This window comes from Dasypus novemcinctus, chromosome X (assembly GCF_030445035.2).
Source record: "Dasypus novemcinctus isolate mDasNov1 chromosome X, mDasNov1.1.hap2, whole genome shotgun sequence".
NCBI lineage: Eukaryota > Metazoa > Chordata > Mammalia > Cingulata > Dasypodidae > Dasypus > Dasypus novemcinctus.
In genome coordinates, this window is record NC_080704.1 from 46,316,833 (window position 1) to 46,332,538 (window position 15,706).

General features: G+C 37.5%; 1 protein-coding gene across 2 annotated transcripts in view; it reads right to left on the reverse strand.

Moving 5' to 3' along the window:
* Window positions 1-15,706, reverse strand: part of MED14 (mediator complex subunit 14) — a 79,648-nt gene that overhangs the window by 20,943 nt on the left and 42,999 nt on the right. For both annotated transcript variants that reach the window (XM_058291707.2, XM_058291708.2), the window contains exons 16-21: window positions 13,211-13,287; window positions 8,236-8,396; window positions 8,009-8,155; window positions 7,226-7,317; window positions 6,085-6,237; window positions 5,506-5,775 (exon numbers count right to left, since the gene is read on the reverse strand). In XM_058291707.2, the coding sequence (XP_058147690.1) occupies window positions 5,506-5,775; window positions 6,085-6,237; window positions 7,226-7,317; window positions 8,009-8,155; window positions 8,236-8,396; window positions 13,211-13,287 (900 nt within the window). The remainder of the gene's footprint in view (window positions 1-5,505; window positions 5,776-6,084; window positions 6,238-7,225; window positions 7,318-8,008; window positions 8,156-8,235; window positions 8,397-13,210; window positions 13,288-15,706) is intronic.

Here is a 15,706-nt window from a genome sequence, read left to right on the forward strand (position 1 = left end):
TATGTGTATATCAGTGCCAATCAGTCAGGTGGCAGCATAACAGACTGAACTGGGTAACTGGGCCTCCCAGAACTTGCTCCACAGGCACCAGCAGCTTACAGACAGGAAAGCAGAAAGAAACAACTAAGTCAAATAAGCCTGGGGCAAAGGATTACCTGCTTTGCTTCATAAAATAGATGGGTTGAAGGTTTATTTCACAGGGAGTAGAGGGGGCGTTTCAATTCTCAAATATGGGGGAATGCCTAAAGTCATGAATGACTACAAACCCAGGCAAGATACAGGCTCAGAGAAGACTGAAAGGACTCTGCGCTTTGCATTCCCGTGTTAGGCTGATGTTCTTGATAAGAGGGCTAACTGTGACGAAGAGCACCCACATGAAAATGCAGAGCCAATCTGCAAAGGCTGTGAAAGGTGTTTTCTACTTCGTTTGTTTTTGTTGGCTCCAGGCACTCAAGGAAATATCTATTGTATTATTATCTAGATCCAAACTTAAGGAACAGACAGTTTAGGGAGTAAAGCACAGAATTAACACTTTAAAATATAATGTACAGTACGTAGCAAAATATTACAACACAGAGAAAGAAGAAATGATGGCCCACCAAAGGAACAGCATAAAAATCCAGAATATATCAATGAAAATGACCAGACTTTGGAAATACCAGACAAAAAATTTTTAAAAAATGATCCTCAGTGTGATGAAGGAGATGAAGGAAAATGCATTGAAAGAACCAAAGGTTATCAGGAAAATAAAGAATAAAAAATCTGAGAATTTCAAAAAAGGGACAGAAATTTTAAGAAGAACCAAACTGAACTACTCAAGATGAAGAGCACAATAACTGAAATGAAAAGTTCCCTAGAACACAACCAATCCAATGTCCACAGAGAAAATGTGGAATGGGTGTGGGAAGGGTAGCCACGGTGGCTGCTGGGTTTGGGGAATGGGAGGAAGAGATGAGATGTGGAGGTGTTTTCGGGACGTGGAGTTGTCCTGGGCGGTGCTTAACGGACAATTACGGGACATTGTAGATCCCCCCAGGGCCCAATGGATGGAATGTGGGAGAGTGTGGGCTATGATGTGGACCATTGACTACGGGGTGCAGTGATGTTCAGAGATATACTTACAGGGTGCAATGGATGTGTCATGATGATGGGAGAGAGTGTTGCTGTGGGGGGAGTGAGGGATGGGGGCGGTGGGGTTGACTGGGACCTCATATTTTTTGAATGTAATTTTTAAAAATAAATATATAATTTTAATTAAAAAAAAAGAAAGAAAAAGAAAAGAAAAGTTCCCTAGAGATTTTAACGGCAGACTGGAGCTAGCAGAAGAAACAATCAATGAACTCAAATTCAAGACAACTGAAATGATTCAGGCTGAGGAGCCCAAAGATAAAAAAGACTTAAAACTTCCCAAATTTGACAAAAGCACAATATACATATTCAAGAAGCCCAACAGACCCCAAGCAGGAGAAACTCAGAGAGGACCATGCCAAGACAAGAAGTTAAGACAAAAAGCAAACAAACTGTCAAATGTCAAGAGCAAGGAAAGAGGGAAACGGACTTTGGCCCAGTGGTTAGGGTGTCCATCTACCATATGGGAGGTCCGCGGTTCAAACCCTGGGCCTCCTTGACCCGTGTGGAGCTGGCCATGCACAGTGCTGATGCGCGCAAGGAGGGCTGTGCCACGCAAGGGTGTCCCCCGCGTGGGGAAGCCCCACGCGCAAGGAGTGCGCCCGTGAGGAAAGCCGCCCAGCGTGAAAAGAAAGAGCAGCCTGCCCAGGAATGGCGCCGCCCACACTTCCCGTGCCGCTGACGACAACAGAAGCGGACAAAGAAACAAGACGCAGCAAATAGACACCAAGAACAGACAACCAGGGGAGGGGGGGAAATTAATTAATAAATAAATCTTAAAAAAAAAAAAAAAAAAGAGCAAGGAAAGAGTTCTGAAAGCTGCAAGAGAAAAGCAATACATTATGTACAAAGGAGTCCCAATAAGGTTAAGTATGCAGTTTTTCTTTTTGGAGCAATGAAAATGTTCTAAAATAGATTGAGGTGATAAAAGCACAGTTCTGTGATTATTCTGAGAGCCATTGATTGTACACTTTGGAAGGACCATAAGGTGTGGAATAAAAGTGCAATTAAAAAAAAAAAAAGATTAAGTGCCAATTTCTCACCAGAAACCATGGAGACAAGAAAGCAGTGTCATGAAATATTTAAGGAGCCCAAAGACAACAATTGCCAACCAAGAATTTTTGATCTGGCGACTGTCTTTCAAAAATGAGGAAGAGATTAAGACATTCCCAGATAAATAAAACCCAAGGGAGTTTGTTACCACTAGACCTGACCTAAAAGCAAGACTAAAGGGAGTTCTTCAGGCTGAATAGAAAGGACACTGAACAGAAGAACAAAGCAGCATAAGGAAATAAAGATCTCCAGTAAGGTAACCACATAGGTAATTACAAATGGTAGTTTTATTGTATTGTTTTTTTTTTTTTGGTATGTAACTCCATTGCTTACCTCTTAAGGGTTCTAAAATGCAAATTCATTAGAAGCAATGACAGTCTATGGTTTTGGACATACAATGTATAAAGATATAATTTTTATAACAAGTATAACAAGGACAGAGGAGTATAGGAACAATGCATGTGTATCCTACTGAAGTTATGTTGGTATCAAACCAAACATGACTGTTATATATTGTTAAATTTTAGCCCCATGGTGACCAAAAAAAATACATGAGAAATAGATACAGAAAGAAGTGAGAAGTGACTAAATGGTACACCACAAAAAAATCAAACAAATATGAAAAGAGGCATTAACAGAATTACTGAGGGACAAAAGTTTTAAGACCTACAAAGACCAAAGGGCAAAATGGCAGAAGAAAGTCTTATATTACCTGTAGTTACTTTAAGTTTAACTGATAAAGGGGTCAATTCAACAAGATATAATTATAAATATATATGCACTAATGGCATAGCCCCAAAATATATGAAGCAAATACTGATAGATTTGAAGGAACAAAGAGACAGTTCTACATTAAGAGTAGGAGACTTAAATACACCACTTTAATAATGGATAGAACATCCAGACAGAAGATTAATAAGGAAATATAAGACTTGAATGGGGGAAGCTGATGTGGCTCAAGTGATTGGGCTCCCGTCTATCGTATAGGAGGTCCAGGGTTTTATTCCCAGGGCCTCCTGGTGAAAGCAAGCCAGCCCGAGCAGAGAGCTGGCCCATGCAGAGTGCTGGCCCATGCAGAGAGCTGGCGCAGCAAGATGATGCAACAAAAGAGAGACATAGAGAAGAAACAATAAGAGACACAGCAGAAACAGGGAGATGAGGTGGCACAAGATATTGAGCGCCCCTCTCCCACTACAGAAGGTCCCAGGATCGGTTCCTGGTGCTGCCTAAAGAGAAGACAAGCAGACACAAAAGAATACACAGTGAATGGACACAGCAGACAGCAAATGCAAAAACAATTGGGGGGGGGGGTTAGGAAATAAATAAGTCTTTCAATTAAAAAATAAATAAAAAGACATGAATGGTGCTATAAACCAACTAGACCTAACAGACACATATAAAACACATCACCCAAGAGCAAGAGAATACTCGTTCACCTCTAGTGCACATGGATCATTCTCTAGGATAGATCATATATTAGGTCACAAAACAAATCTCATGAAATTTTAAAAGACTGAAATCATACAATGTGTCTTCTCCATCAACAATGGAAAGAAACTAGACAGGAGTAAGAGAGGTAGAAACGGAAAATCACAAAAGAGTAGAAATTACATTATTGAACAACCAATGGGTCAAAGAAGAAATTACAAGGAAAAGCAGGAAATATCTTGAGGCAAATGAAACAAAAACACAACAAACCAAAACTTACAGAATGCAGTAAAGGCACTGCTGAGAAGGAAATTCATAGCTCTAAATGCTTACAATAAAAAAGATTTCAAATCAAAGACCTAACCTCACAACTGGAGGATCTAGAAAAAGAAAAGCAAGCTTAACCCAAAGCAAGGATAAAGGAAATAAAGGTTAAGAGCAGAGACAAACGAAAGAGATGAAAACTGCATGTCAAAAAATTAAGATAACCTAGATGAAATGGACAAAATTCCCAGAAACACACAACTTCTAACACTGACTCTGAAAGAAATAGAAGATTACAACAGACCAAGAACAAGAAAAGAGACTTAATCAGTAATCAAAAGCCTCCCAACAAAGGAAAGCCTAGGGCCTGAGTGCTTCACTGGGGAATTCTACCAAATATCCCAATAAGAATTAGCACAAACTCTGCTCAAACTCTTCAAAAAAACTGAAGAGGAGGGAACATTTCTTAACTCATTCTGTGAGGTTAACATCATCCTAATAACAAAGCCAGATAAAAATATCACAAGAAAAGAATATTACAGACCAATATCCCTCATGAATATAGATGCAAAAATCCTCAAAAAAATATTAGCAAACCAAATCCAACAGCACATCAAAAGAATATAACTAAGAGTTATATAACCGGGAGGGAGTTTAAGGTGGAATTAGTGATAGGTATAGAGAAATTATGAAAAAAAAAAAAAATCAATTACTAATTCTCAGTAAAAAAAAAAGTCAAGAAGAAAGGAAAAGTTATCATAGTCAACTGGATAGCTCAGTGGATGTTTACATATTCCTAATACTGCAAACACTGGAAAATTATCTAATCAAAACTACTCTTAGCCATGTTGAAAGAATAGGAGGAAAAGAAGAATGTGCTTCTGTATTGGGAGCAGCCTGAAAGGAGGAAGGAAAAAAGAATTAAATCCTCATCTTCCATTGTGAGAATCATACCTTGCCTTCAAATAAAAAGTCAACAATGACGAAAGCAAGATTGTGATCTAGAGATATGGCTAGATTTATATCAAGAGTATACAGTAGTTGAAAACAGGTGCCTCTGGAGAACAAGAAATGGCAAGAGAGGGCTGCAGAGGTCTATTTTTCAAAACAAGTCTTTCCAAACACTTTAAATTATAAGTACACACGACTTAGCTATTATATCAGAATCACTTTCAAATGATGTTACATTTTTAAAGAATATCACAGTGGAGCACGTGTAGCTCCGTGCTTGAGTGTGTGCTTCACATGTACGAGGTCCCAGGTTCAATCCCCAGTACCTCCTAAAAAATGAAAAAGAAATAAATTAAAAAGCATCATAGTTGAACTGAAGATCAAATTTTTTCAATAATCAATGATAAAAACTACTTTTAAAGTTCCTGAAAGTTCCAAACAGCAAATATAACTCTCTTCATTATCTTCTGCCTTACTCATCACAGGGTAAGGAAATAAAGAAAAAGACTTATCATCTCTCACATACACAGGCATATGTCACTTTATCACAACTTCTAACTCTCTTAGAATGAACAGGAATTTATATTTTTTCCCCACTATTTCCCCCTCAAAGGAATTATTTTAGAGATCATTTTTATGTATACTCATACTATAATATACTATTACACTAAAGTCTGTTACCTTTAGTCCTGGAGCAGGATAAAAACCTTCAACTAATTTGCTATTATCAAAAAGACTATAGGCACCATCTCGTATTGCCACAACGCCTCGACTCCGACAGTATATATCAATGCAATACATGTTCCTGAAGGCCAGTCTTATGTGGGTTGATGACTGTGGCAAAATGGAGAAGCACTGGTAGGCAGTGTTGGTTCTCTGGGTCAAGCCCAACATCGGCACAGTAGGAAGCTTGTTGATGGCATTCAATGGAGCCTGAGTATCAAATAGTACCTATAAGAAACAAATAGTGAGAACAGCTGGTTTCTGTACTCTAAAATCTCAGAATTTTAATGTGCATTGTCACATATGAGGCAATGTCTTCCTGGCACGTTTCATAAACCCACCCCCCCAAAGACAAGGCAAACTAAATCAGTGTCTGCATTGAATCAAAGAAAATTCTCAAAGAATTCAAGATATAAAAATGAAAGGTACCCACACTGTCATTAAAGATAAGGAAGTCCACACGATTTTTCTGAGTTTTGCATGAGATACTGACATTGGGCTGAGTCTTATTTTCAAACAGGAAATAAGCTTAATTACCTGTAATAACTGAACCACATTTGGTGTTTTGTTGAACATTTCTTGCAGTTGATGGAGGATGGTATTGTGACAGTTACTACAACCTGAGTTTGGGCCAACAGTTCCCAAAGAAATGTGAAATTTTTGATGTAAGGAATTCCATTGGATACTTATCTAAATCAGGGAAAACACATGTTTCAGAAACCGAGAACGTAAAAGACGTGAGTAGAAGAAAAAATGTTCAAACAGCAAGGTAAAATGCCAAAGATCTGAGTCTCTTTTGAGAAGTAATAAGACTAGACTCTATAAACTCCAGATGTGCTGTTAATATGGACCAGTATATCCCCCAAGCATGTGTGCATTAGATAGCCCATTTCTAATGAGTAAAACAGAAAGAGAAGGTGCTAAAGAAAAAATTTTAAACTTTGACAATTATCATTAGTGTTTCTTATTTTTCATTTTTCTCTTGAAGAAAATTCAAGAGTCACATCTTAGTACAATCTCCTAAGAAGCTCTTTCATAAAGGGGAAGGAAGCCAGCGCTAACATAGACACCTTTGGTTAACAGACTTTAAAACACTCAAATTTCTGATAGTTCTTGATGTGGAAGATTCCAGAGAAAAACCAGCTGGCAGTATTTTTATAATAAATTTCTAGGACTTTATATATGGAGTGGGGAAAACATAAACAGCTGTAGATTATGGGGAATGCCTTTGTAATTAAGATAAAATCAAAGTATGTTAACAATCATGTGACCTAAAGCAAAGACATTCTCTATTTTTCATAACCAAACATACAAATAATCTTCCTTACTAAATCATGTTGACAAGCAGATGTGAAATCAGTGAAGAAAAAAATACAAATGCCCAAAGTACATTATTTTGTCTAAAACTCTTTGAGATCACATACCCCATCAATTAAGGTATGTTTTTGTTCTCAATCTTAAACGGTTAAGGGAAAATATTACTGTATACTATATTTAGATCACAAAATACTTAAAATTTTCCATTTTATCCCTGATTTTTACTTGAGCCCCTAATCATTTTGAGGCAATTTTCATAATTTTTGAATTCCTGATCTTTAAAAAATTTGTAAGAGAGGAATTTCAGGATTTTAATTTACAGATTTTGTTTTAAACTGCACAAGATTAGTTAATCACTCACTGAGCTTCCCTTGGTGGTTCCATAACACAAGATAAGTTTTCGGTAATTATAAACACGAACTTCCGAGAAAATATTTAGATGAGCAGGTATGTCTAAATAGAAAGGGAAACAAAAGCAGATATATATATATACAAAATTCAAATATATATATATATTTGAAAGGGTATTTTGGTAATATTAAACAATTTTAATACATATACCTCAATAAATTCACATTAGGCACTGCTCCTAAAGATATACTCACAGGACTGTAAAGAGGTCTCTAAATATATGATTTAGTAAGAAAAGCAACAGCATATATAGATAGCATGCTTCCATTTCTACCATAAGGGCGCCAGGGCAGGCAGAAGACACACTGAAGCAGTACGGCAGAATCATTAACAGGTTCCAATTCTAGCTGCCCCACTTACCAATTATGTGACTTTCAGCAAGTTTCTTAGTCTCTGTGACTTGTTTTCCTCATTTATAAAGTAAGGAATAATAAAACACCTACCTCCTAGGGTTTTTGTGAGGATTAAATGAGCTAACACAAGCCAAGTGTTTATTACATTGTGTGACACAGAGTAAACTCTCAATAAGTATTATTATAACATGTAAAAATTTCTCAATACATAAGAAACAGCAGTGGTTGTCTCTGGGGAAGGAAACTGGAATTTGAGGTGAAAAGGGAGACTTATTTTTCATTAGATATACTTCTGATACTTTTTAAAAAACACTGCGTATTTTACTTTTTCAGTTTAAAAAAGGGGATTTTTAATTTAAAAGAAAAATTATCACATTTACCTGGTAGAGAACGTGCAAATTCCAACACACACTCATATAATCGTGCAATACTGTTCCAGTCATTAAGGAACATTTCAACCACTTTTCGACCACCAACGGGTTCAGACAACAGATTTTCATATGTCAGGTAAACATGTCGGGATGGTCCTAAAGTATTAAAAAGATTAATAATAAGCAATACTAAAAAATTCAGAAATATCCAAAACAAAGTGTGTGAAATATCTCACCTTGCTCCCTGGTAGAAGTGCCATTAAGTGGGCAATTTGCAAACACTAATTCTGCCACCCACGTGCGGTTATTTCTACCTTGTAATCGGAAAGTGCAATCAAGAAGGGAGCGGTCCAGAGCCTTTTGTGTTTCCTCATTTACACCCTTACAAGGAGGAATTCTGGTGATGAAAGACAGCATATGAAATGGTATTTTACATTACAAAAACTCAAAAGCACAATGTACACAATGATAGGCAGGTCCTCTTCAAACTCCAATTCTAGGCATCTTCTGTCAAGGAAGGAAGCAAATTCCTAAAAATTCACCACAATTAATAGCATTTAATCCATTCACATCAACATGGATTAGGGCTCTCACTTTGAGAAAGTGACACTTGTCTTCATTCTTATTCTTGTCATTATAAAAGACTACAATTTTTCAAAATGAAAATCAAGGACATCTGTTTTCTATAAAATGTATCTACAACTTCAAGGAAAAGCTAAAGGGAAAAAATACTGTAAAACCTCTTTAAAGGCTGGTCGATATAAGCTGAAAGAACAAGGGCTTTGGAGTCAGGTACCTGAGTTTCAATTCTGACTCTGCCACCTTTAACCTTCCTGAATTTATTTACCAACTACAAAATGGAGAGAAATAATTACCTTATGAGTCACTGATTAAAAAATGACAAAACATAAATAAAGTGCTTAGGCTGGTGATATAGCAGGCATTCATAGATATTAATCACTCCCACCACCACCCCCGTAAAAACCAAATCTTGATCACTAGCTGCCATGACAAAATTCTGGGTTCACTAGCCCCCCACCCCCTCCTCCTCTATATAGTCAGTATTTATTGTGACAGACCATTCTAGGAGCTTTACATGTATTAACTCACTTAACATACATATCACACACACAAGAGGAATGCAGTAACTTAGGTGTCTTAAAAATACTACCTACCCATTTTCCACTTGCAGCTTAATGGACTTTGTCATAAAACATTAAGAGGTATTATCTTTCACTATTAATGAGTTTTTCACTAATGAATTAAATGAGATAATATATTATTTAATGACATATTACCCCTTAACTCATAGGGAAGGTGGGCTAATTCTCAGATTTGGCATAATGATTACATCTACAACCAAAAAAATATATAATCAGAAATATGGAATATTGGTTCAGTTCTCTTCTTCAGCATATAACACTTAGAACATGGTTTCTCAATCTTGGCAATACTGACATTTTGGGCTGGGGGGCGGGGGGGAAATCAGTCTTGTGCCTTACAGGATGTTTTAACAGCATGCCTAGCTTCTCCCTACTAGATACCAGTAGCAGCACTCCCACCCCCAATTAACCACAACCAAAATATTTCCAGACATTGCTAATGTCCCCTAGGGGGCAAAATCACCCCTGGTTGAGAAACGCTGACCTAGAACAATTTAAGAGAGCAGCAAAGAGACAGAGATCGCATATGGCAACAACAAAAAAAATCTGTAGAGAGGGAGAAAGAAAGCTATACAGGTTATATTAAAATAGAAATTAACACAGTATTGAAATCTTCTCAATCAGTCCCAAATATTAAAACTTTCACCACAGCTTCTCTTAAATATACAGGTTTTAAAGCTTTTTCAAAGTTATTATTTTATATTACGTACTTTGTATCACTACCAGAAAGATTCCATCCAACTTTATTTTGCGTATGTTATAGAAAGACCACACAATGAATATATGTTTTTAAATCACATGTATATTCAGGAGTTGCCTGTCCTTACCCTAAAAACTTAATCCTAACCCATAAACCCATTCAGATAGATTTTTTTAAAAATCTCAATTTGAAAATACAGATGCAGTACGTTATCTCCTTTTCACATAAAATAGGTTTTTTCCTGAAGTCCATCTGGACGGAAAGTGAAAGCACAGAAACCAGCCTGTTTTCAAGAAAAAACTAAGAGTAATATAAGACTCCTTTTAACATGTATTCCCAGGGACAATGTGACTCTAAAAATACATTCTATGTCACTTTCCTAATCTGTGATACAAGTATAAGTGGCTTTACTTCTAAAGTTATGAACATCTAACATAATGAATAAAAATGGACTACAATTATAACTTTAATCCTCCCAACATGACACATGATGTGAGGGAAAAAAACAAGTTCCCCAAAAGGAAACCGGACAAAATTGTTATAAACTCAAAATACTTAAGTGATTTCATATTATTAGCCCAAAATTAAGAAGTGAGGAAGATGTTTGCTGGGACAATGTATTAACCTTATCTGAAAATTTCGACCAATTCAAAAAAGTTTTTAGATCTAAACTCTGACCGATTTTGATCCTGTAACTCTGGGTACTCAAAAAATGTAGGAACTAAGCTGTGGTCCTCTGGGGCAGGTGTGTGTGAGCACTGCCCTAGTAACGGCAAGACACACAATCCTTTCTACAGTTTCCTTCTGAGGGGTTTACAAATAGCACTAACCACATGACAGGCCCCTTAATGAAAAAGCAGTGGGATCACTCAAGTGCCAGTAAAAGGAGCACAATTGTGCCTGAAAGGCAAGTGAAGATAGTTTTTAAAAGGTCATAACATATATATGCAGGACAGGTTGACTCTCACAACTTGTGCCTATGCAAACAACAAGCTACAGAGGCAAGGGATGAGGTGAAAAAACTCGTGGGTGTGGCTAGAGATCAGCAACAACTTACCAGTTACCCTGAAGTTAATTCAGAAGAAGGTGGGGAGTTTGCTCAGGAGCTCAAAATTAGGCACTTGGTAGGCTACTCTAGAAACTTGTGTCCCACGCCTCATTTGTGCCATAGGATCAAGGCTCTTTTGGGTATGCATGAATCACAGCAAGGTACAGAATTTACTATGACACTTTCAGAGATCTATCAAAGAGGCCTGCTCAAAAGCTTTTCAGAGACACAAGTTGAACAAGAACAGAACATATTTTCAGGAAAGAAGAGAAAAATATGCCCAACTTTAAAGCCTTGAAATATCAAATCACACTATTTAATATTAATTTATCTAGCTTCTATGTTTTCATTTTAAAATCATAACAGAAGAGTTTCTGAAGATTAAATGCATTAGAGCAACTATGTATTAATTAGATTTATGCAGATGTATACCTGAATAAAATCATGTTTAAACATTATTTTTTTCCTCATGTCTATATTCTACCCAAATATTGGACAGCATTTGTTGTACCAATATATTGATTCATTTCTAGATATTTTCACATTTTAAAAAAACAAGTCAGAATTATAGTGAAGGCTTTCTTTAAAAATTGTGGTTAAAATGAAGCAAAAAAATACAAAGTGTTTCCTTCCTTGGAAGTACTACAATGAGTTTTTGAGTTCAAGAAGGGGACTCTGAAGTTTCTCTTATAAAAATGCTGAGAGCAAGATATTTTTAAAATCTTGTAAATCATTAAAAATATAACTAAAGTACAGAACACAAATGTTAACATCCACTTATCCGCAGTTGCCAAGAAGAGTTTTAAAAAGAAATGATTTCCATTATAAGACTAGCTCTCCCACTCCTGAAAACTTTCTGCAGAGATGGTGTTAAGATAGTCAGCCAGAAAGGAGAGCTATTTTAGTTCTTCAGTTATTTATCTAACGCAGCACACAGTAACACAAAGGCTCCATCACGGTAGGGGGCAAGAGGAGAGGGAGGCTCCCGAGCATACACACATACACTCCTACCCCTCAACTCCAGCAGCCAGAACTCAAGACTTGCTTGCCATTCCCATCTTCCACAGAAACAAATTGATTCCCAAAAAGCAACAGTTAAAAGCTTGCCGCTCAAATTACACAGTTACCATGTCTTGGCAGACAAAAGGAATTCAATAAATAAAAACCATTTATATAATTTATATCATTAAGTAACATCTAAGAAACAATAAAATGCCAAAAGTAGAAAACTTTTTTTCTGAACCAAAAAAGGTTTTTCTTCTAAATGGTACTCTTAGCTTTGTAATAGTCCATACTGGATCATTTTATAAATCACAAGTCCTTTGGTGTCTTATCCTCTATCCATTTAGCACCAAGCCCTCTCCTCATCTCCTCTGTATACTCTTCCCTGGTGATCTAATCTACCAGTCCTCCTGGACACTTCCCCTCTTCTCTAATGTCAATCCTATCACCAACCCTTGAATATTTCATCCTGTAAGCCCTTGTGGAAACTGTCTATTTCTCTTCATCACCATATTTCATGTTACCAACAACTCTGGTGTGATCCACTTCAGCAACTGAGTTCATTATTTCAGTCTTGTTCCCCCTCTAAGTTATTCTCTATACTGCTTGCAGGGTAAACTATCAAAAACAGCAATCTAATGACGTCAACTTCTTAAAAACCATTTGATGGCTTCGTACTGCCCTTAGGATAAAGTCCTAAATTTCTTAAGGACACTTACAAGGCCCTACAGGATTTGACCCCTTTCTGCTTCCATCTACAAGCCTCATCTTGCCTACCTCCCACCACGATAAATTTCTTTCAGTTCCAGGGTACCGAGCTCCCTTTTGACTTCAAGCTTTCACATCAACACTGGCTAGGACCTCCCACTCCCACCCTACCTACCTCCCCTTCCTCTGGCTAACACTGAGTTTTCCTTCAGTCTGAATACAACTGGTACTTCCTCAAGGATACCCTTCCTGACTTCTGAACTAGCGCAGATTCCTGTGCTACAAAGAACCCACAGCATCAGGAAACACCCTAACAGAACCTGAGCCTGATACACAGTCACGCTCAATAAATTATCTGTTGAATGAATGAAGGAAATGCAGAGGAAAGATATCCTAAAATTCCAAGTGGTGCTGGATCTCCTCTTCACAGGTTAGAGAGAATCATCTTCCAAATCTTAATAATTCTATGCAAAATCCATAACATCCAGATTCTGAACTCTGCTTTCTTGTCTTATGGAAGGAGAGGAGCAGCTTTCTGGCAGTGTGTCTGCAATGTGCAAAACCAAATGAAACACCTGATAGAGGCTTACTTTAATAAGCGGATTGCATGGCTAAAGCCATCACCTTCCATTTGCACTCCCTGATGTGGAATCTCCAGATTGGACAACTGGAAAGAAAAAAGCACATTGTATCAGACCACCAATTTTACAAAGGAAATTAGCTTTTCTAAGTACTTATCGTCTCTATTCTCATGGCATCTTTTCCATTATTTCCTGGGAAAGTACATTAATTCCAGTGAAGCTCAAAGCTGCCCCAGAGCCTCTCCTCCTTCTAGAAACACCTATCCAGGTGGCAAATCTTCAGAATTTGTGAAATTGATCTAATTTTTACTGCTAGCCAAAAGGAATCCAGAAACAGTTCTGGTGGTTCCAAAGGCAACTGTAAAATCAGATTGGTTTTCTTGTATAATTCTTAGACTTATTATGTTTGTTCAAAACAAGATTCAAGTCATAGTCTTATCTCATTTCTAGTCACAAATGGTACTTTTTAGTTTATAACTTCTCTGAAATAAATTTTTATTTTCAAAAAATATAATTATTTCTTGTGTGAAACCTAAGAAGAAAAGATTTCCAATTTATTCATTAACTCAGCAAGGTTTTTTTCCCAATTGGAGGACTGAGAAAGTGAGTTTAAAAAACAAATACAGGGATAGTGCCTGAAAACCTGTCCATGGAACAAAAGGTTATTAAGGTATGCCAGAAAATCATGTGATCTATCACAGAAATGTTTGCCTGTGGCAGATATGTCCATGTCTTCTATGAAAGACTATTTATATCTACTTGTTCCAGAAAGGATTTAAGGCAGCTTTAATTGTTTGGCTGAGTCCTGCTCTTTGGGCCTGAGAAGGGAAGAGGCTCAGAAAAAACAAACTGCTAGCCTAGGATCTCACTGACTGCCACAGCAAACAGTGCCTCAAACAGTGGGGTTCCTGAGGGGTCTAGAGACATCCAGAAACTATAAGCAGGACAGACAGCTCAGGAATTTGGCACCCTGTCAGTGGGCCTTACTTTGGAATTTATGCTTCCCAGTGTAACAGAGTTAGACTCATTTATAGGTTCTCCACAACTGGTTCTTCTGCCCCTTTCACCTAAACCTACAATTAGCACTATACTTAATAAATATATGTCCCAGAAACTTAAACCTTCTATCTGTCCATGTGCCAGTTGAGCCCTGAATCCTGGCAGAGTTGCAACACCTACTCTCCAGTTCATTGGACTCACCCAGGACAACAAGGTTGATGGACAATGCCCATCCCAAGGAACAGAGTATCTACAAATGCAAGATAGTTCCATCCATCTGCCTCATGGGATCTAAGGTACCTCTGAATTAGAAACAGAGTGGGCATCGCCATCCCAAAATTCAAGATTGGGGAATGAACAATGGACTCAAGTAGACTTATATTATTCTCCTACAGACACTATTCTTCTAGCAATGGGAGAACTCTTATCATTGATATAAAGGGAGTGGCCACCAGAGGTTCTGAGGGATGGGAGAGGGAAGAATAGGGGTAATATGGGGGCATTTTTGGGACACTGAAGTTGTCCTGCATGACACTGCAGTGACAGATACAGGCCATCATATATTTTGTCATAACCTACAAAATTGTGCAGGACAGAGTGTAAACTATAATGTAAACTGTAATCCATGGTTAGTAGCAATGCTTCAATATGTGTTCATCAATTTTAACAAACGTACATTAATAAGGGATGCTGATGTGGCAAAGTGTGGGAAGGCGAGGGAGTGGGGCATATGGAAATCCCTTATATTTTTTATGTAATATTTATGTGGTCTAAAGATTCTTCAAAAAAGAAAAAAAAACTGCTGAACAAATAAGTAGTAGGGGTTCAGATTCAAAAGAAAAGGAAGTATACCAGGGCTCTAAAATGTTGCCACTATTCTATTAATTTGAGATATAAACATCTCTGGGAAGATTAGATTGAGTTATTCACAGCTCACTATAAATTACTTTAACCAGAAAAAGTGCTTTTGTCTGTAACACAGCTAGAATTCTCACTGAGAGAAAAGTAGGTAAGTTTTTAGGAGCTTGGCTCAGTTGGTATTACAGAATGTTCTTACATGTTGTATGTGTGCAAGAGATATAGGACTACAGAAAAGGGGGACAGAGGGTACTGATCTATGTAGGCACGACAAAGACACAAGTCTTTGCAAATTCTAACCTGTGGGTATGAGGCCAGACAGAAAGCACTGGACAAGTGGACACAAATGCATTATGTTGCCCCCGGGGCACTCCTTTCCCAATGCCCACGTAGTAAATGAATGATAGTTACATAACTGATCCAAACAGAATGATGAAAAAGTCGAAGAACACGGTCAAGTGGATAGGAGCCATGGCCAGGAACTACGGCCAGTACCGAGACAAGAGGATATTCCTCAAGCTCACAGTTGTAGGCTCTGAGACAGCAAGGATATGAGTGTATTCTTTAGGTGCATGTTGGGCTTGGGTCTGTCTGGACTTACTGCTATTCTTCATGATTTCATACCTAATCTTCTGCCTTTAGACCCAA